Source organism: Sorex fumeus, unplaced genomic scaffold (genome assembly GCF_029834395.1).
Source record: "Sorex fumeus unplaced genomic scaffold, SorFum_2.1 ptg000007l, whole genome shotgun sequence".
Taxonomy (NCBI): Eukaryota; Metazoa; Chordata; class Mammalia; order Eulipotyphla; family Soricidae; genus Sorex; species Sorex fumeus.
In genome coordinates, this window is record NW_026606064.1 from 47,629,527 (window position 1) to 47,651,344 (window position 21,818).

Below are 21,818 nucleotides of genomic sequence, written 5' to 3' on the forward strand. Positions count from 1 at the left end.
TATAGGTAGTAATAGATAGTTTTTAGCTCTTTGCTGTGTAATATGAGTTGTAGTTCACTTGGAATTAGAAGATCACTATCAGGATGATAGATTCACATAACTACTAGTCAGATAATGCTGCCCATCAGTTGAGAGTTCAGTCAGACCATAGGTCAGGACATTTGTTTTTCTGACATGGGTGTCTGCATGGGTTGTTTGACAGGCAGACATGTTAACAGGCATGATGGATGACTAGGTTCCAAGAGAACAAAGTAGAATCACGTGATACTTTTATACTGATCTCTGAAACTCTTAAAACTTCTCTTCTACTGTACTTTTTTGTTGAGGCAATTACGAGAGCCCACTCAGGTTCAGATGGAGGGGACATGGTAGCTGCCATCTTAATGAAGATAATTTTTGGAAAATAATATCTATCTCATCTATAAGATAAAGAGGCCAAGGTGCATTAGTTATAAGTAGGATTGGGTACTTCTTTTAGAAAGCTCAAATTAATAGTGTTTTTAATATACAAAGAAGGGAAATGACTGATCAGGTTCTTCTGTACCAAGGTCTCACAGAAAAAAACTAAAATTTACGTGGAATTTGTATCTTAAAGGCATCAGAGAGTTAACTGAAGCAAACAGAACTTGGATTGGGAATATGCACTTAGAGAAAATGAGGCCTGCGAAGTGAACTCTTTGTTTTCACTTTTTTTTTTTAAAAAGTGGGTAGAGATTATTTGCTGTGCAGTGTGTCATGAAAAATAAAAAGTGAACTTTCAGGCTATAGAAATGAGCAAACTATAACCTGAGAAACGGCTTGCTGGAAAGAATATCTAAAATACATCTACCTTTAGGCCTAATTGAATCATTCACCACATAATCACTTAAACTGCTGAACTAATGGCAAAGGATGAATTGAGATGAGTTGCTGCCAAAGAAGCAAAGTTTGTGATTTAAGTGTGATAAAACAATGACGTAGAAAAGTAAAAATTACCTTTAGAAAAATAAACAATTTAAGGCCCTAGTGATTTAGCATTCATTGTGATAAGATACAAATCAGAATTACCAGTGTCCAAAAAAACAGGGAAATAGAGCTAAGCTTTAAAAGTTGGTGGTGGAAAATGGGCACTGGTGGAGGAATGCGTACTCGATCATTGTATAACTGAAGCCTGTAAGTTTGTAAGTCTATAACTGTACCTGATAGTGTTTCACTAAAAAAAAAAAAAGTTTACAAGAAAAAGGGAAATAAAAAGTTAATAAAATCATAAAATCATGGGACTATAGAAATAGTACAAGGGTGAGGTGCTTGCCAAATTTGGATTTGAATCTTGTGGTTCCCTGAGTCAAAATAGGATCCCTGAGCATAGAGCGAGGATTAAGCTCTGAGCATCACCAGGTATGACAACAAAACAAAACTTCCTAAACCAATAAAATCAACCAAGATACTCCCTGAAATTCAGAAGTACAGATTAGAGTTTTCAAAATCTTTGTAATTAATCTTAGTGTAGTAAAATGAAATCTGCTTAAGGTGAATGAAAAGTATTGGAAATCCTGAAAGAGAAATAGAAACTAAAAGTCAAATGGAAATTCTGAAATGTATGAAATTATACTCTTCACTAGGTATACTTAACAAAACAAACAGACTTGGAACAACAAGAATAGATATTAAAGTAGTGAAGCAGGGAAAAGTGATTATACTAGCATCTCAAGGACCTGTTAAATAATATCAAAATATCTTATATGCATATACTTCCAATCTAGAAAAAGAGAAGAAAGAATGAGGCAAAAAATCTGAACATATTTCATGGAAGACATAAATTTATGTATTTGAGATGTTTAATAAACAAGGAAGGTAATACCAACATGGCCATGCCAAGTTTCATGATAGTAAAATTGTTAAAAATTGTAAGAGCAAATTTTGGAGACGGGAAAAAGACACATTGTACATAAAAGAAGAAAATATATTATTAACTTGAATTCTCATCAGAAGGCAAAAGTCACAAGAGAGACTTGTCAACCAAAAATTTTATATCCAGTGAAAATATACTTCAAGATAAAAGTGAAAGACATTTTTAGATAAAAAGAAAACAAGATAGCTTGGGAACAGACCTGCATCGTAAGAAATGCTAAAGGGAGTACTACCGAATGTAACCTCCCCACATGGCAGAGTCTGGCAAACTCCCTGTGGCATACCCAATATGCCAAATCCCAGTAACAATGATGGGTCTCATTCTCCTAACCCTGAAAGAGCCTTGAATATGGCACTTTTTAAAAAAATCTCAGGGCTAGGACGAAGGAGACATTACTGGGGCATGCTCGAGGTAATCAATGAACAAAGCTCTAGTATTAAAATATCACTATCACTATCACCCCATTTTTCTTCAATTCGCTCGGGTGGGCCCAGTAACGTCTCCATTCTCCCTGTCACATGCAAGTGTAGCCCGATGACATATTGGGGGCTCCTTCAGGGTCAGGTTAATGAGGACCATTCATTGTTACTGTTTTTGACATATCGAGTACACCACGGGTAGCTTGTCAGACTCTGTCATGCTGGCGGGATACTCTCGGTAGCTTGCCGGGCTCTCCGAGATGATTGGAGGTTTTTGGAGCAGCCTCTAATCACCTTTATAGGTGTTACTAGTCAGGCATATAGGTGGGTAGGATACTCTCAGTAGCCTGCCGGGTTCTCTGAGAGTGAGAACTAGAGAATAAGAGGTCGCTTCCAGGAGCTTGATTTTATAGTCTCTGGATGGCCGTTGATGGGGTTACATGGCAATTGATGGGTATAACTGTCTAGCTACTGGAAGGTGGGGGAGCTGGGTGGAGGAGGCCCAGTCCTGAACTGAGCAGGCTTAGAGATCTCAGCCCCAGGTCCCGTACACCTGGGTTCCTCTGCCGGTTCCTCATCCAAGAGTGTGGGGAGTGGTCTCAGCATGGCTTTGACTGGGTCCCGGAGGTCTTCAGCTGTCGGAGCTCTGTTCGGGGTGGAGAGGGAAACCCAACCTGCCCTCCTTCAAGGGGCCCTGGTGAGGACAGCCAGACACGGGAGCAGGAGGCTCTGCCTTGTTCTCTTCCGAGAGCTTGGTTTTATGGTATTAAAATAGATAAATTTAAAAATCCAATTTTTATGTAAAAACATTATATCTCACCATGGGGTTGCTAAGAACCTTCTCTGTTATTGTTTGTTGAGTTTAGTTAGCTTCTATGTTACTTTTCCATCAATTTTGGTGTGCTTCTACTGGAATTTCAGTGTAGAGGAATTTGGAAGTGTGGTGTGGCCCTGAAATTTCAGAATCTATGGTCTGGTGGCTCTGGTGTATTTAGGGAGTACTGGAGGTAGGGAGTGGGGGGGGGGGGGGGAGGCTACCTACCCCATTCAGATTTCTCAGCCTGGATACGGAGTGCCCTAAATGTTTTGCAGTTTGGTGCCTTTCAGAGAGCATTAGTAAAGGGGTGGAGTTGAGCCTTTGGCATGGCCACGGTGGTGGAGTGTGGGTGCAGCTGCCAGTGCTTTAGCAGGGCAGGAACTCAGTCTGCTTCCCCTCCCAAGGGCTTCCCAGAGTTCTCTATGGGTGGAGGTGGGAGGAGTCACACTAGTGTGTCTGTGAATTTTAGCTGTTTGACTTGCATCTTCTCTGAGATTTTTTCGTGAATTGGTAGAGCGGAGTTAGTAGGTGAGTCCATAAAATAGTATAAAGCACTGATATTTACCATTGTTTCCTTGAGCTTAATGAGCATCTCTGTGTTCTCTCAAAATTCCCTTTCTCAGAAGCTATATAAGTGGTTAGTGCTAGTTGAATCTTCTGGGCTATCTTTTTTTACTAAGCGTGGTGGGATTCTGTGTTGCTTTCTCATTGTGCTCGTTGTTTTCTGGGGTAGAGACTTTCCACTTCTTAGTTCACGGGAAGCTCTGGTGGGGCCAGCTGCTTGATGTCTTCTTTCTTTGATGAAGATCCTCAAACCAATTTGTTTTTAATAGGTGTGTGGCATTTCTTTTGCTGGTTCAGTGTCATTGACCCTTCCCTGTCTGTTCTTTAGATTTTTATGATCCTTCCTACTACTGCTACCTTTGTAGGATTTTGTGGGAATAGTGGTTGTAGCTAGAGTTGGCTAAAATTAACACAGGGTGGATTGAGGTAGCCAAGGTATGTTCAATATAGGAGGCCAAGGTGTATTCTGTGTGGTGTATGCAAAGAAAGTATAATGCAACCATGATTGAATTGATGTAATGGGTTGCCTTTTCACAGAGTTTGTAATCGGGGCTACATGTCTCCTAGCTTAGCGGGAGGCAGGTGGAGAATACTGAGGTGTGTACAGTTTCTGTGATTCCTAGCATGGTCCAGAGTATCTATTTTTTAAAGGAAGTCGAGAATTTCAAACAAAAAGTTTATCTTACCATGTAAGTGATTATATTTATTTTCCCATAAAATAAATGGGAATGTGGTGGCCAGTGAGAGAGTACAGCAGGTAAGGTGCTTGCCTTGCACGTGGTAGATCAGAATTCGATCCCAGGTACCCCAGTTTCCCCTCTCTCCCTCCTCAGCCTGCTAGAAGTGGTCCCTGAGCACAGAGCCAGGAATAAACCTTGAGCACTGCCAGGTGTGGTCCAACAAGCAAACGAAAATAAATAAAAATAACGTATTTTTTTCCAGAGACATCAAACCTGACAATATATTGATGGATATGAATGGACATATTCGGTTAGCAGATTTTGGTTCTTGTCTAAAACTGATGGAAGATGGAACAGTAAGTAAAAATAAATGCTAAATTATGGTATTTTTCTTGAGATTTGTCTTCTTTATCTATTTGAAAACTATACTTATCCATGTCTCTCTTTATTTAAAGGTCTTTCTGTGCAATACTGCCCTCCTCAAATTTATATTAAGACTTATCTGTAAACTGCTATGCCATTTCTAGGTGCTTATGTTAGCCATTTTAAGATTGATGCATATACTTGCTAACAGATTGTTTCTTCTTTAGCTAAACTATTTATTTTTGCATTTGAGATACTTACATTCGGAAAAAGGCTATAAGTAAATCCACATGGAGGATTTAAAAGACACTTACACTTTTATTTGTCTTTGCTTGTTATATAGTTTTTTGAGGGGTTGTATTTGCTGAATGAATTCTTTTATTGGAAAGTCCATTGGGTTGATTACATTATATTCATTTGCATAAGTTCTGTTAACTAATGTTCTGTTACCTTAAGTTTTGGTATGCCCCTCATTAGTTTTCTTTCACTGACTTAAATTAATATGTTCAACCTTGTTCTCAAGGTTTTGTTTTTTTAATTCCAGTTTCTTGACTGCATAGCAGAAGCCCAATTATGCATATAAAATGTTCCTTGGTAGAAATTGTTTTGGAAAAGTTTACTGTAATAATACCCAGAAGCAGTAAATATATCACATTGCTTTGCACCATAACTTGACTTTTGAAAGTTTATGTTGAGAAGAGAATTTTTCTCTAAACATTTTTATTTTGGACATTGTTGTTTACAGTTGGTAGGGTTTCATATATAAAACATTCCAGCACCACATCCTCTACCAGTGTCTATTTCTCTCCACTGTTGTAGTGTCTTCTCCCCCTCTGCATCCTCCATAAAAGTCCCCCTGTGGAAAGCTTCTTTCTTATTGAAGACTTAGTTTCTAATGCCTTTGGGTGTTTGTTATCCCCCTGCTGTGTTTCTTTAAGTCCAGCATATTGGAGAGATCATTCTTTGTCTGTTCTTCTCCTAAATTCACTTAACTTGATTCTCTAGAATCAATTTTCACTTAGCAGAAAAGCGGTAGGGCGTTTGCCTTGCATGCAGCCAACATGGCCGACCCGAGTTCGATTCCTCTGCCCCTCTCCGCAAGCTACCGAGAGTATCTTGCCCGCACGGCAGAGCCTGGCAAGCCACCCATGACGTATTCGATATGCCAGACACAGTAACAACAAAGTCTCCAATGGAGACATTACTGGGCCCGCTTGATAAAATCCACGAACAACGGGAGGGCCTTTACCTTTACCTTTACCTCTTTTCTTAGAGCCAAGTAGTATTCCATTGTGTATGTGCAACATAGTTTCTTTATCCAGTTACCTGTACCTGGACACCTGGGTTGTTTCCAGATTTTGGCTATTGTAAACAATGCTACAATGAGCAAATGTCTTTCATGAATAGAGTTATTAGGACTAAACTCAATATTGAATTTGCTGTTAAAGGCTATGGTATTCATTTTATATTGTTCCTCTAAATATAGTTAAGTAATGGCTGTAATATAGTTGTAGTTAGTGTAGTAATTACGTAAAATTTATGTAAACAAGGTAGCAGTTCACATAAAAAAAGTTAACGATTGGTATGATATGTGTGTAAACTCAAAAAAGGGGCACAGCACACAGCCGCGGTGGCTCTATCTCTCCCGCCGCCCATGTTCGGTAGTCTCATCCCGCTTCCCCCACCCCGGGAAGGTCGATGCCGATGGGCAGGCAAAGGAAGGAACAAGGGCCAGGCTGGTAGGTCTTAGTCGCAGTTTATTCCAATCCTCTCTCCATCCACACCAGTCTCTCTTCTCTGCCTCTGCCTCCACTTCTTCCTCCCCCATGTTACTTCATTCTCCTTCTCCATCCCCCTTCGTCCTTCTTCTCTGGAGTCTGGATTCTGATTCTGATCTCCTTTCTCCTCCTTCTGATCCCCTGCTTCTTTCTTCTGATCCCCTAGCCCACTCTTACAGTACAGTTAAATCCCAAAGCAAGAGGGGTTGGGGTAATAATTACACATAGGTGTGGTCACAATCAATAGGGGTAGAATTCTTTCCCTCAGGGAAAGCTGCTCCTAGGACAGATCCTCTCTCAGCAGGACAACCCACCCTAGAGCGGAATCCTATGGGTGTGTTTCTCCTCTCCTTGTCCGACAAGCATATAAGCATATATAATATAAATCATTTTGTATGTTTACAGTAAGAAATATCTTAAACTTATAGAATTGCCCTCCTAGGGCCATCTTGATCTCGGATTGCAGTGCCAGATAGTCTTTCCCACCCCTAGCAGGATCCTAGTCTCATCGTTACTTTTGGATCATGGCAGCATTTGTCTATGATTAAACTCTTAACTTATAGTTAAGAATCGTGGCACTTTGGCCTGGCCCATTTCGATGCCAGGGTAGCTCACTGCTTGTCCTGGGTCCATTCTGTCTCTCGTCGGGACCCTGCTTTTGGGGTGTTAAGAACTAAGGGCAACTGAGACTTAAGTTGAGAAAGCAGATGCCCGGGAGTGAATAATATTCAAAGCCAATCAAATCCTAAGTTACAAAGCATAATGTTAACGGCCTTCCTGTATCTATACAAAAAGGGCATTGCTTTAAAGTAAACTGTTCTTAAGGCATAAGGAGAGGAGAAAGGCAATATTTCACTCATACATATAAAATCATAGATTTCTGAGGAATCTAACCTTACAAGTTAACAGAGTCTGATTAGGGGGAAAGCTGATTAACTGGTTGGGGAGGAGAGCATAGGGAAGAATGTTTACAGAGAAACACAATGGAATGGAAGTGTCTCAGGAGCACTGTGATGGGTGTAACCAGATAAACCTAAGCTCCATGTGGAGGAAGGACAAAGCAATGTCATCCTACAATATGTAGTATCTAAGTATTAATATCCTTAATATAAAAGTGTTATTCTTTCTAATGGTAGATTACTAAATATGTGAACTTTTTCAGGTTCAGTCCTCAGTGGCTGTTGGAACTCCAGATTATATCTCTCCTGAAATCCTTCAAGCTATGGAAGATGGAAAGGGCAGATATGGACCTGAGTGTGACTGGTGGTCTTTGGGAGTCTGTATGTATGAAATGCTTTATGGAGAAACACCATTTTATGCAGAATCTCTGGTGGAGACATATGGAAAAATCATGAATCACAAAGTTAGTATATTTAACTATTTTTCAGAATAATGTATTAAATAATACATACAGTAAAAGTAATTTTAAAAGAAAAAATATCTTCTAAAACCAAAAAAGCAAGTAATGATGTTCAACATCTATGCTACTACAAAACTGGATAAGGATGAGTAGACAAAATGGAAAATTATATGTATAATTTTACTTACCAATTTCTGAATCTTATTAGATGTGTTAATACATAAGAAATTAAATAGACTTACAGGAAAGTAGACTGGCAGGAAAATTTCTATTTTACTATTGTAGAATAAGTATTATTAGGACTAGAGAAATGCTTAGGAGACCCCCAGAATATTTGTCTCTAAAAATGCATATCATTGATAGTAGTTAATCATTAGTATCTGGTTTATTTTAACATCATTAATCTAATTCATGAATTATTAAGCCATATTTCACTACTTTTTAATGAATTCACTACTTTAATAAACAGTTGAAGATATTTTAGTTTTTAATCTTCCTATAGAGCATATATGACTAAATAATATGAAATGAAAAATTCCTTTGGAAAATGAACTATGCCATTTATTCCTATATTTCCTTTAGTATCAGTACACATAGTTAATGTATTTTAAAAGAAAATGTATTTTAAAAATAAATTTATCTATTAGTAATTTAAATGTTAACATAGTTTGTTTCCATAATTTTCTGCAGGAAAGGTTTCAGTTTCCACCTCAAGTGACTGATGTTTCTGAAAATGCTAAGGATCTTATTCGCAGACTTATTTGTAGCAGAGAACATCGACTTGGTCAAAATGGAATAGAAGATTTCAAGAAGCACCCGTTTTTTAGTGGAATTGATTGGGATAATATTCGAAATTGTGAAGCTCCCTATATTCCAGAAGTCAGTAGCCCAACAGATACATCCAATTTTGATGTGGATGATGACTGTTTAAAGAATTCTGTAAGTATGGTATTATGAAGTAGTTCTCTCCTTTTTTAAAAAAAAATGATCATAAAGTAATTTTATGAAACATTTTTAAATTATAAAACAGGGGTCCCAGATGTAGGTCAGCAGTTGCATACATGCCTTTCATGTTTGAGGCCTTGGGAACTATTCCCAGCACTACCAAAGCAAAAAAATATATATAAACAAGTAATTATCAAACAGACCTTTGCTTCTAACACTTTTTCTCTCAGATTAAGAAATTAAGAGAGTTATTTAAAGCACTCATAGTCATTCATAGCTAAATGGACGAAAACTCAAAGTTTTACTTGTTCAGACAGATAGTCCTGTGGGCAAAGTAAATGCCTTGCCTGTGACTGACCCAGGTTTGATCCCTAGCACTCTCTATAGTCTCCTGAGTACCACCAGGAGTGATCCCTGAGTGTGTAGCCTGGAGTAAGCCCTGAGAACCTCTGGATGTGACCCCCCCAGACAAATAAAAGCAAAATAGCAAATCAAAAGTTCACTTCTTTCCACTTGAAACTGCAAAAAATTGATAAATAACCCATTTCAAGTCTTGATAAAAATACCAAAGGTAAACAAATTGAAAGGTTTTTATTTATGAAAAAAATTGCTGAACTTCAGTGAAAAATAGTCTGCCACCTTTTTCAGCTGAGTTAGAAGTTCTAGGCTAGAATTGTTTATAAAATCAGCAACTTTGCTGCCAGAGCGGCTGACATGATTTTGACAACTAAATAGTCATGCCTAGTGGTGCTGCCACTAATATAGCAAATGTAATAAGAAATGAACGCATAAGTTCTCCAGCCTTACTGACTTGATTTCATAAGCTGTATGTATCAAGTGGTAGACTAGTGGACTAATTAAATGTCCAACCACTTTTCTCTATGAGTGTATTGAAAAACGCCAATGTAGTTTGTCAGTCTCTTGGTTACATTGAATGAAATTAGCAAAATTACGTATTTTATGTTTTTTTTTTCTCTTAACCCAGCTGACTTCAGTTTTATTCAGGTGTTTTATTTCCTATTGTTTAAATATGCATTAAGAATTTTTATATTAATCTGATATACATAACTGTTCAGTTAGTTACTGGTTTAAACCAGATATTTTAGATTTTATACATTGCACCTGATGAGGAGTAAAATAGACTTTCCTCATTGTTTAAAACATATTCTTTACTATTAACAGAAGTTGCTGTTCATTCCAAATTAAATACACAGTATAGCCAGTTCTATTTGTGGTTGTTAGGGCTGGAGCGATAGCACAGCAGTAGGGCATTTGCCTTGCTCAGCTGATCTGGCTATACCGGGTTTGATTCCTCCAATCCTCTTGGAGAGCCCGGCAAGCTACCGAGAGTAGCTTGCCTGCACAGAAAAGCCTGGCAAGCTACCTGTGACGTATTCAATATGCCAAACACAGTAACAAGAAGTCTCACAACGGAGACATTACTGGGCCCACTTGAGCAAATCGATGAACAATGGGAGGACAGTGCTATAGTGCTACAGGGTGTTAGTTGTCATAAACACATTATTAGCCAATCTGAACTGTTTTGTAGGAAAATATAGCATTGGGTTTCTGAAAGCCTCTGGTTATGGCATTTTCATCAACCAATTATATCTCGTTTTATGTGTATTTCTATTTAAAGATTCCATATGTAATATGTATTGTTGATTAACTTTGGGTCCTTGCTGTCATGGCCAACAATATTGTAATTCATGCCTGAACTAAGCCTATTTAACACACTGGTTTTGTTTTGTTATATTTTGTGTTTTAAGTATCGCACATCATAGAATTTTTACTTAGGAATGGTACTTGGAAGCCAATTTAAGCAGTCAAATCACCTGTGAAAATATGAAAATGCAAAAAACATGGCATACTAGACCTTGGAAAGGACACTTGTGAGTCAGAAAGAAAAAGATCATTTAGCTCATTTGCATAGCATAAGGAAACAAAACAAGAGGTTAGACAATTTCCAGTGGAAACAAAACTGAGACATGTCAATGGGTGCTGGGGAGAGGGAGAAGGCAGCTTGGGATAACAGGGAGGGATTCAAGCATTCTGGTGGTGGGAATGGTGTTTTAAGTAAGGCACATGTGAAAATGGTGACACTAATTTTATTGTTAATAAATAAATCACTAAAAATAAAAATAAGAAAAGGGTGCTGCTTATTTTCATTATGAGAACTGATTTTAAAAGGTAGAGCATTTTTTTTTTTAATAATGTAGGAGTACTGCTATTTGTTCAGCTATTAATGAAGCTGATCTGATTGAATTGGGCATGAGCTCCACGTTACTTTTTGTTTCTGGTTTTGTTTTACTGTACCACTGTGAGATAGAGTTACAAAGTTTTCGTATTTGAGATTGAATCATATAATGATGGGACACCCATCCCTCACCAGTGCACATTTTCCACCATCAGTGTCCCCAGTATTCCCCACCCCCCAACCCAGTCCTCACCCTGCCTCTTTGGCAGACAATTTTCCCAATACTCTCTTTCTAATTTTGGGCATTATGTTTTTCTCAAATTTTCCCACCACCATTTCAAAGCCTACCTGCCAGGGGCAGACACTAGATAATTTATTTTCCATTGCTCATTTTGAATATCATGAGAGCTCACGCAGCCGAGATTGTAAATGTAAGTTTCTAGATTGTAAATGTTGGGTTCCAGAGACATCTCTGTATGGCACTAATACATTTTGGCATTCAGTTGGGAGTCTGTGGGCCAGGGCTCTTGGTGCACTAAGATGAAGCCTGGAGGCAAATTGTAGACTTGACAGCCAAGTCAGCTGCTTGGGCCGGGACCCGGGGAGGAACAGCCAGGTCCTTTGCTACCATGCAGCCTGGAGATTCAGTTCTGAAACTCATACCTGGGCCTTGCTTATGGAAGCTCTTGGTTACCGGGATTCCATCTGGAGTAGGCAGGAAGACTGCACTGCTCCTTCTGGGGTACCCTGGTGAAATTGGCTCAGTATGGGGCCCAGAGAGATCTCCAGCACTGTGTTGTCTTTCAGGGAACTTGCTGCTGTGTCTCTGGGCTGGGGCTGTTGCACTAAGATGGTGCCTGGAGGCAAATTTGGGTATGACAACCAGTCAGGCAGAGCATCTTAACTCCAGGTGGGAGCCATATGCATGGAGCAGCTCAGTTTTTTATTTATATATACCTTGCAAATGACTATAAAAACACTGGAATATTGGTTTTGGGTTAAAATTAATTTTAGTAACTAGATGAATTTGCAAATATAAGATCTGTGAATGAAGTCAATATTTTCAATATCAGACTTTCAATCTTTTTTATTAAAACATTTTTATTATAGGGGCTGGAGCGCTAGCATAGCTGGTAGGGTGTTTGCCTTGCACGTGGCCGACTGGGGTTCAATTCCCATTATCTCATATGGTCTCCCGAGCACCACCAGGAGTAATTTCTGAGTTCATGAGCCAGGAATAACCCTTGTGCATTGCCGGGTGTGATCCAAAAAAGCAAAACACACACACACACTTTTTATTATAGTTTAGATACTATGTTCATAATAGTGTTTATCCTTGTAGTATTGGCCTTTACTGTTTGTAGTCTGTGTTTTATATCATTAAAATATGTGCCAAACTTACGACTATTTCTGAATAGAACAGTCTCACATTTTCTGTTGGCAACTAATATTCATAGCCAAGTCTACTGTGGATAGTAGTTCTCACCAGATGTTTCTTCCTCTTTCAGGAAACGATGCCCCCACCAACACATACTGCATTTTCTGGCCACCACCTGCCATTTGTTGGCTTTACATATACTAGTAGTTGGTAAGTTTTAAAAGTTAACATGATAAAACAATTTAAAGCAATTTAACATAAATTGAGATTTTAAAGTTATGTAATATATAAGAGAACCTTTGTAAATGAAGTTCTAAAAATAGGCTGAATCTGTTACTGAAAAAGTCAGGCATTATAAAATTAATAGAACAGGTAAGAGTCTTAATTCCTTTTGGAATCAAAAGGATAGACCAGATAGTGAACTTGGAATCTTAGAATTAGAATTTAGAATTCCTTTAGTTCAGGAATCAGAAGAATCTCATATTATTCAATAAATAACTTTCTAGGTGTCAGGCTCCAACTGTTGCAGTAAACTTATCTTACCATTTTCACTGTCATTCCATTCACATCATCTTTTTCTTTCTTATCTATTTTAAATTCCAATGAGAATAGTTATATAATTATTCCTTGTTTGCTCCCTCAACTCCTTGAATATTTCTCATTCTCTTACACAGGTTCTGCTAAAGTTAATGTTTGTTATTTAAAAATCCCTTTACTGCCTTAATTCCTTAACTACTTCTCATCCTCTTACTCTGGTTTTGCCAAGTTTATGTTTATTATTAACCCCCCCGACCCCCCCGCCTCCTGTCTCATTTCAAGTTCATGATTACTGACCTCAAATGCAGAGTTGTTGCTTGACAGATACAATGTATTACCCTTTTACTCTCCTAGATAACTTTTTCATGCTTTATTCTTTCCTCTGAAATCACTGTTTTCCTTTTTCTTTGCTTCCTCTCTGATAGGATTGAATGACATAGCAGAGAACCTCTTTAAGCTCCAGTCACTGAATTTATTCCCTGAGTACCTCCCAACTCATAAACTTTTTTCTTTTGACCATACCCAACTATGCTTAGGTACCACTCTTGGGGCCACAGAGATAGAACAGTGCAGTGGGTAAGGTGTCAGCCTTGTTGAGGCCAACCCAGATTCAGTCCTAGGCACCCAATGTTGTCCCTTGATCACAGAGCTCCAAGCACCACCAGGTGTGCCTTTAAAAACAAAAACAACAACAAAGGAATCATTCCTGGATGGGAATCCAGTTGACTATATGGGGTTCTGGGGATGAACCCTGGTTGGCTTTGTGCCAGGCAAACACTCTGCCCACTGCATTCTCTCTCTCCCCCCTTATATACTCTTCTTTTTATGAATGAACTAAAGCCCACTTTTAATTCCACTTTTTTCCTCTCATCTAATACTTGCTTACATCATACTTTTCTTTTTTGTTACTTGCATCATTAGCTCATTCCCATTAGTTCAAAAACATGAAATTTTTCTCTTAAGGAAAAATAAAATTTCTCTTATTTGTTTACCTGCCACCATTCCTTCTGTGCTACACATTATAGCAAAAATTGTTCTAATCTGTAGCCTAATGTTTTGTTCATTTTTCTCATATTCTTTCTTAGGCCCCACTCCAGTTAGGCTTGTGCTCCCATTTCTTCACTCATCACATTTTTATTGATGTCTCCATTGAACTCTATTGTACAAACTCTTTAAGGGGCGGCCAGAGGGAGGCCCCAAAGGCTCTTCCCTTAGCTGCCTGCATTCAGGGTTCCCCGGACCACACACCCAGCCAGGACAGCCCGGACCATGGGGCAGATGGTGGAAGAAAGGAGGGCCAGGCTGGTTGCTCTTAGTTGTAGTTTTTTCCAATCCTCTCTTCATTTACTCCTGTCTCTCCTCTCCTCTTCCCCTAACTCCCTTATCTCTCCAGGCTGACACCTCAGCCAGACTGGTAGCAAAATCAACATAAGAAAACCCTTCCTAAGGGGCCTACCAAGTTCAAAGGGAATACCACCTGAAAGGTATTCCAAAGCTCTTCCAGACTGCCCAAGGGCAAAATACTCCTTAAGGTGTTTTTCTCTTTTCCCTAGTCCAATAGGGAACCTTCGAACCTCCTTTTCAATCCAGTTAACTCCAGCAATCCAGCCCAAAGAAGACCATCACCACTCCCAGCCTCCCTGGTAATCTCCTTAGCAATGAACTTTTACCTGAGAAGAAGCCCCACGTGGGGGCAGGTTGGAAAAACCCTATAAAGGCCACCTTGAACAAAGGAAGGGTGCGCATATGCTGCCCAAGCCCATGTGCTGCTTGTGCCCAAGTGGCCTAGCACATGTGGTGCCCGAGCACATGTGTCGTCTGCATCTCCCCTCTTGTGTATTTTCATGCTTTCGTGTCTAATGCTAGGATGTGTGTAGGGGCTCTCTCTCTGCCCTTGGAGAAGCCTGTGTTCTCTCTTGAGTATGTTACACACACACACTCACTCTCTCTCTCTCTCTCTCTCTCTCTCTCTCTCTCTCTCTCTCTCCCTACCCCCCCTCACTCCTCCCCCCCCTCCCCCGCACCTAAAAATCCTCCAAATAAAATCTATTTGTTTCACTGCTTGTCTACTCCTGAAATTCCTTTCTGCGAGGCAAGACAAGAACCCAGTAACCCTGGGTCCCGGGTGGCAGAGGCGGGTGGGGAGAAAATGACCGTCTTTCTCCTCCCCCCTTCACATAAGTCACCCGTGGGGCCCACCAACATCACGTATGTGTCCACTTCTGTCCTTTACCACTTGTCCCACCTTCTTCCAACTTTCCCATCCCTTTTCCACTTGCTTTTTGGTAGCCACCAAATGAATCAAAGAGAATCCTTTCTTTGTATTTTTCTTTTTGACCAAAAACCCAAAGTCTTACAACTCTCATTAATTTTTCTGATTCTCTTTCCTAATACTCTTTTCTTGCTCAGTTCGTTCCAGTGATAAAGATCTTTTCACTACTGTACCCAAACAGTACATGCTGTACCCACTTTTTTTTCACCTTTGTTTAAAAATTGAAACACTGTGAGAAACAGTTACAAAGCTTTCATGTTTGAGTTTCAGTCATACAATGATCAAACACCCACCCCTTTTAAAAATAAATTCTTTTATTGAATCACTGTGATATAGACCCATACCATGTTCATGCTTAGGTTTCAGTCATACAGTGTTCCAACATCATCCCTCTCCATCAGTATACATTTCCCATCATTGGTATCTGTTTGATCTACCTGAAATGCTATTCCCCTGATGTTTCCTTGCTTAATCCTCTTACTTTTTCTAGATTTATTCAAGTTACTCTCTGAGTGCTTTTTTGATTTTCTTGTTTTATCTTCTTAGATAAAATTTTCTTCATTCCCCCTAATATACTTCATTTCTCCCTTTTCTGGTTTTTCTTTCTAACACTTAAGACTGTTTAAAGTAGTTAATGTATACCTTATCTTGCTTATTAGTTTATTATTTAGGGCCATATCTGAATGTGTAGCAGCTGTTCATTCTCATTTCAGTGCTCAGAGTTCACTTCTGGTGGTGTTCAGGGGGCCATATGCAGTACTGGGCATCAAACGTGGGCCTCCTTGTGCTCCAGCTTGTTTAGCTGTCATTCTGGCTCCTTGTGTTTGTGTCTTTGGAATATGAGCACCATGTAGGAAAGGAGTTTGTACATTTTACTCAGTATTAAATGCTTAGTAATTCAAGTATTTCAAATTACTTTTGTATTGAATTAAATTAATTCACTTTTATATTTCTAATTCTGGTAAGGAAGATCATGATTGGTGACTTTGACTATTAATTTTGCTTAGACCCGGAACACATTATTTTAAACTATCAGTATCCCTTCAACAATCTTTATTTTGTAGTCTATGATCACTTAAAAAATTTGAGATTTTTTTGTTTTAATTTTTTTTTCTTTTTGGTTTTTGGTCCTTACTCAGCAGTGCTCTGACCATACTTTTATCTTTATAGTCAGGGATCACTCCTGTCTCAGGATCTTTTTGTTTTCTGTGTTGTGGGATCCCTGGATTGGGGTCCTTGGTACATTCCTGGTGCTCAGGGTACATATGAGATGTCAGGGATCAGATACAAGTCAAGTTCCTTAACCCCGCCCAGTATTATGTCTATTTCCCTTCAGTTTTTATTTTAAAAAATGCTTCTAGGGCTGAGGATGTAGTATATTAGTAGAATATGCTTCACATGCATTACACCGGGGGTTTAATCCCTAGAGCTCTACTAAAATGCTTCTGTAAATAATTATAGTGATTTTTGTGAAAAAGTATTTTACAATCATTTTAATTGAATAATTGTAACTAGATATTCAAATCCATGTCTTAAATGGGCAACCTCAAAATATTTCTGTTATCTTTTAATTTTAATATAAGTATGTAATTTTTTTTTTAAGTGTTCTTTCTGATCGGAGCTGTTTAAGAGTTACGGCTGGTCCCACATCCCTAGATCTTGATGTTAATCTTCAGAGAACTTTAGACAACAATTTAGCAACTGAAGCTTATGAAAGAAGAATTAAACGCCTTGAACAGGAAAAACTTGAACTAAGTAGAAAGCTTCAAGGTAAATATATTTTAAAGATAGTAATACCTTTTTTGGAATTGCACACACAGTGTTAAGAACCATTTAAGTTGTGGTTTTATCTTGAGTTACTTTATTCTGTAGAGAAATCATTAATGTACCTTTATGTAAAAATCTTCAAATTAACACTAAGCAACAAAAATGTTTGTTTTTCATACATACAAATCACTGTATATAAATGTATAGAAATATATAGCCCTGGGTAGAGGGAAATGGAGCTACTAAGAAAATGAAATCGTTACTGCCCTATATTATAACATTTTATATGACTTTTCTAATAATGGCTCCTCAGTTCTTAAAAGTTTTTGTGTCCAGCAATGTTAGTCTCTACATAATCACTCCTGTTTTAATACTTGGTGATTCTAAAATGTTTATTGGTGAGTTTTTAATATTCTGGCATATTGATCTCTTAATTCTTTACTTTCAGTGGTGTTCGCTTCCACAATGGCTCATCCACTTCTCATTTTTCATGAGTTTTATCTTGATATTATGATATCTACAATTTTTTGTTTAATCTTAGATTCAAATACTTTATAATCTTTCGCTTTTATTTTTTAGTTTCCTCTAGTGATTTAACTCACATTTCCTTCATTTCTACAAATAATTAGAATTATATCTCCTTTTACCTGTCTTCTTTTATCCTAATCTCATTTTATGATAACATTACATATACTCTCAAAGTTATCAGTTCTTTCTCTTTGTCAAGCTCTTTTGTCAAACCCCTAATCCTTTATAAATACAACATTGCTAAATGTGTGGTTGAAGTTTGTCACCCAAAATCATAGCAACACAGAAACAACTGAATGTAAAAGGAGGGCTTTATTGATAAGAAAACTGCTTATAAGCAAATCTTGCCAGCACAGGCTATATATGGACACATACACATATATATCTGTGTATATATAGATGTATATTTGTTGTATACAGTATCAGGCTATATACATTTAGTATACATTTACTATGTTTGTAAATATATAGTATATGTACACATGCATATAAATATATGTATATATGTATACATATAGTAAATTTTGTTTTTGTTTTGTTTTGTTTTGTTTTGTTTGCATTTTGGGTCATACTCGGTGATACGCAGGGATTACTTCTAGCTCCTCACTCAGGAACTACCCTTGGTGGGGCTCATGGGACCATATGGGATGCTGGGAATTGAACCCGAATCAGCCATGTGCAAGGCAAATGCCCTACCCACTGTGCTATCGCTCCAGTCCCTATATAGTAAATATTGAAGTGAAAGAATGTTTTTGTTTTATTCCAAATAGTGTTGTGTTGATGTATGAGTCTACAGATGTTAAAGATGTTTAAGAATTAATCTTGGAAAATCATGTATATGAGGGAGAAATAGCATGCACAATTGATCATATAGTGAAGATATATCATCTTGTATCATGTCTGTGAAAAATAGCAGAGAAATATCAGGGTGTTAGGATTTTGTTTGGTACTAAGAACTATTAATTTAGGTCTGTTCGCTATTTGTATAGTTCTTAGGTTGACAATGTCTTTTGTTGCTACCAGGACGGTGATTGAGGGTCATGGGCACTTTTGGTGGTGGGACGTCGTAATTTTGTTCACCACAAGCATGAACATAAATGCTATTAGAACCATGCTTTTTCAACTACGATATAAAATTAAGTAAACAAGAAGAGTTTTTAGTGTGCAGTGTTCGTTGAATAATTCTGTCTAACCAGTGCTTCCCAGTCGTGTACCTTAGCTCATTTCTCTTTCCCATTTAACAAAAAACAGTGATCATTCCCCAGTCTTTATATTTTAATGGATCTATAGGAATTGACCCTACTGATCATTTCCCTTACTCTCTGCCCATCCCTAAAGCTGGTTTTTTTGGTTTTGTTTTGTTTTGTTTTGTTATTTTTATGGGGTCTTGGTTTAATATTTTGGTTTTTCTTTTCCTTCTAAGCCACTTTTTCTCAATTTCTCTTGCTGATTTTTCTTTAACTCTTTAATGTATGATTGTGAGAGGTATCAATGTTTTTAGTCGCTTGTAACAAATCCTTATACAGGCATACTTTAGAAAGAACACAAGTTTGGTTTCAGACAACTGTGTAAAGTGAATACTGCAATAGAGGCACACAGATGTTTTCTTATTGCATATGAAACTATGTTTACATTATACTGCATTTTATTGTTTCTAATAACACTGATTAAAGAAACAGTATAAGTACCTTTTATTAAAGGTGACATAGAGACACAAAGTAAGCATATGCTATTGGGAAAGTGGTACCTACTGTCTTGTTCAAAGCAGAATTACTGAGAACCTTTAATTTATAAAAGAATGAAGTATCTGTTGATACTAAATAAAACACAGTTTGCTTACACACTCTGACATATCATCCATTAGAAAATTGGGTCCACTTAGATCCAGAATTTAGTTATTATTCACTCTGATGCTACCACCCTGTTTTAAATCACCATCAACCCTCAAACTATATGTTGAATTTGATCCATGAGTTATTGGGTTAAACGAGAGAAAAACAGAAAAACAGCAGTGTCTACCATGAGGCACTTATGTCTTCAGACAGCAGAATATTAGGTTGACATAAAAGTTGTTACTGATAATAAAAGAAATAATATGGAAATGATAGAGAACAGTGTATGAAATTTTAAAAAATTATGTAGTTATCTTTAGAATTATTTGAGTTAGAGGTTGAGTTGAGTTGAGTTAGAGGTATACAGTTTACCCACACCTATTCCATCACCAGTGTCAACTTCTCTTCACCAATGTCCATGTTTTTTCTCCCACCCACCAGCTTGCCTCTTTGACAGGGAAATTTTTTTTTAAATTTTTATTAGTGAAACACCATGAGGTACAGTTGTAGACTTACAAATTTTTGTGCTTGTGTTGCAGTTATATAATGATCAAGTACCCCTCCCCTCCCTTACCAGTGCCCATTCTCCACCACCACTAATCCTAGTATCCCTCCCATCCCCCATCCTCCCATCCCACCCTGCCTCTGTGGCAGGGCATTTGACAGGAAAATTTTTAATGGAAATTTGTAAGATTTTTATTCAAAGAGAGAATGACATGAAAGCTAGTGAATATCTATAATAAATAGATAATAGCATTTTAGGAGAACTACGATTAAGGATAGAAGTAGCATAGAGAGGTAAAGATATTCACCTCATCCCCATTACCTGAAGAAAGGACCACCTGCAGTATAGGGCGGTATGAGAAAGTAGTTCCTATTAATGCCTTTAATGAAAAGAACATTAAAGATGTTCTTTTCAAAATAGTAAATAAGATAGGTATTGGAATATTAAGTGTGATCATCATGAACAATTATCAAAATTAAATTTAAAAATACAGTGAGTTAAGAAAGCACCAGTTTTAGCATGTTTTATACTCAAAGAAATGTAAGAAATGTTGGGTGTTTTTTTATGAAGACCATGTTTGATTATGAAGACTGTAATTTGATGTACAATTTGGCATAATTCTCACCTTAAATTAAAATTAACAAACATTTGTTGGCCAGCATGCTGCTTTTGCTTTATATAAATAGCAAAAACAAATGAGAAAATCTCTTTAAGTTATGGTTCTTTATTCATGTATTACAAATTTGTAAAATAATCATAATGTTCTAACAAAAATTTATGATGGAGACTTAACTTGTAACTCATTTTCAGGATGATATAATTTCTGACATAAACCTTAAAGCTTCCCCCCATATTTTTATGATATGATGACATAAACCTCATTGAAGTTATTGTTACATAATGCCTTGAGTCTCTTGATTAAAATTACAAAATGAATTAATAGTCTCAAGTTGATGAAACAGTTTTTTGGTTGTTCTGCAGTTTGATAAATACAGCGTGGAAAGCCACCACTTTATTATATATGTTAATAGTTCCAAACCTTCCTTTATCAGATTTAGGTATTATGAATAGCCTGAAATAGGATCCTTTAAAGCTACTGCATGAGGATACTCATTGCTAGCTGATAAGATGACCAAATAGTGATTTACTTGCAACATACATTGAATAGTTCACCCATTCAAAGGTGAAATCTTTTGATTTGTGTCATGATTTTAAAGATGCAGGCACTGGCATTTTATGATTTAATTTTAGTATATCTACATGCTTTCTGTTAATGAACAGATGCTTTGATGGAATGATGTAGGGATTTCTCTAAGAAGAAATAAATTGCTTTTTCAAATACTGAGAAATGGTCCTTAGTACAGCCTGTCCACCAGGCACCACTGGTGTAGGTCTGGAGGTGGCCCAAGCAGTATTGCATTGCTGGACTGAATCACTCATCCTGGTTAGCAGAGTATTACTGAGAGTGATTGTAAAGATCCTCCAAGTACTTCTTTGGAGGCTCCTTCCCCCTAAAAAAGAAGTGTCCATATATCTTATCCTTTTCCTTATTTCTTTTAAGAGTCAACACAGACAGTTCAAGCACTGCAACATTCAACTGGCGATGGTCCATTAACAGCAAGCAAAGATCTAGAAATAAAAAATTTAAAAGAAGAAATTGAAAAACTAAGAAAACAAGTAAGAGGTAAATTTCTGTGATTAACTATTAATTCCATTTAATGAGCTTTTTAAAATGTATTGTTTGCTTATAGAACTTTTATTGAGTACTTGTGTACTAGATAATATGAATTATCTGCCAATTAATGAAAAGCAAGTGTTAAAGGTTTCTACTCCAAAGGAGCTTACATTTTTGTCTGGAAAGCTAGTCTTTGCAATACATGTGAAAATATTATGAAAAACATAAATAAGCACATGGAGATTACACAGGAGTGCCTAAATGAGATTTAAATGAATAAAGAGACCTCTTTGGAAGTCCTGTTGGTTTT

The 21,818-nt window shown here is 37.4% G+C and overlaps 1 protein-coding gene across 16 annotated transcripts in view; it reads left to right on the top strand.

Annotated features, from left to right (window-relative positions):
• The window catches only part of CDC42BPA (CDC42 binding protein kinase alpha), a 309,339-nt gene that overhangs the window by 137,318 nt on the left and 150,203 nt on the right, over window positions 1-21,818 (top strand). For all 16 annotated transcript variants that reach the window (XM_056137674.1, XM_056137749.1, XM_056137680.1 and 13 more), the window contains exons 6-11: window positions 4,634-4,727; window positions 7,675-7,875; window positions 8,563-8,811; window positions 12,523-12,602; window positions 16,805-16,971; window positions 21,395-21,517. In XM_056137674.1, the coding sequence (XP_055993649.1) occupies window positions 4,634-4,727; window positions 7,675-7,875; window positions 8,563-8,811; window positions 12,523-12,602; window positions 16,805-16,971; window positions 21,395-21,517 (914 nt within the window). The remainder of the gene's footprint in view (window positions 1-4,633; window positions 4,728-7,674; window positions 7,876-8,562; window positions 8,812-12,522; window positions 12,603-16,804; window positions 16,972-21,394; window positions 21,518-21,818) is intronic.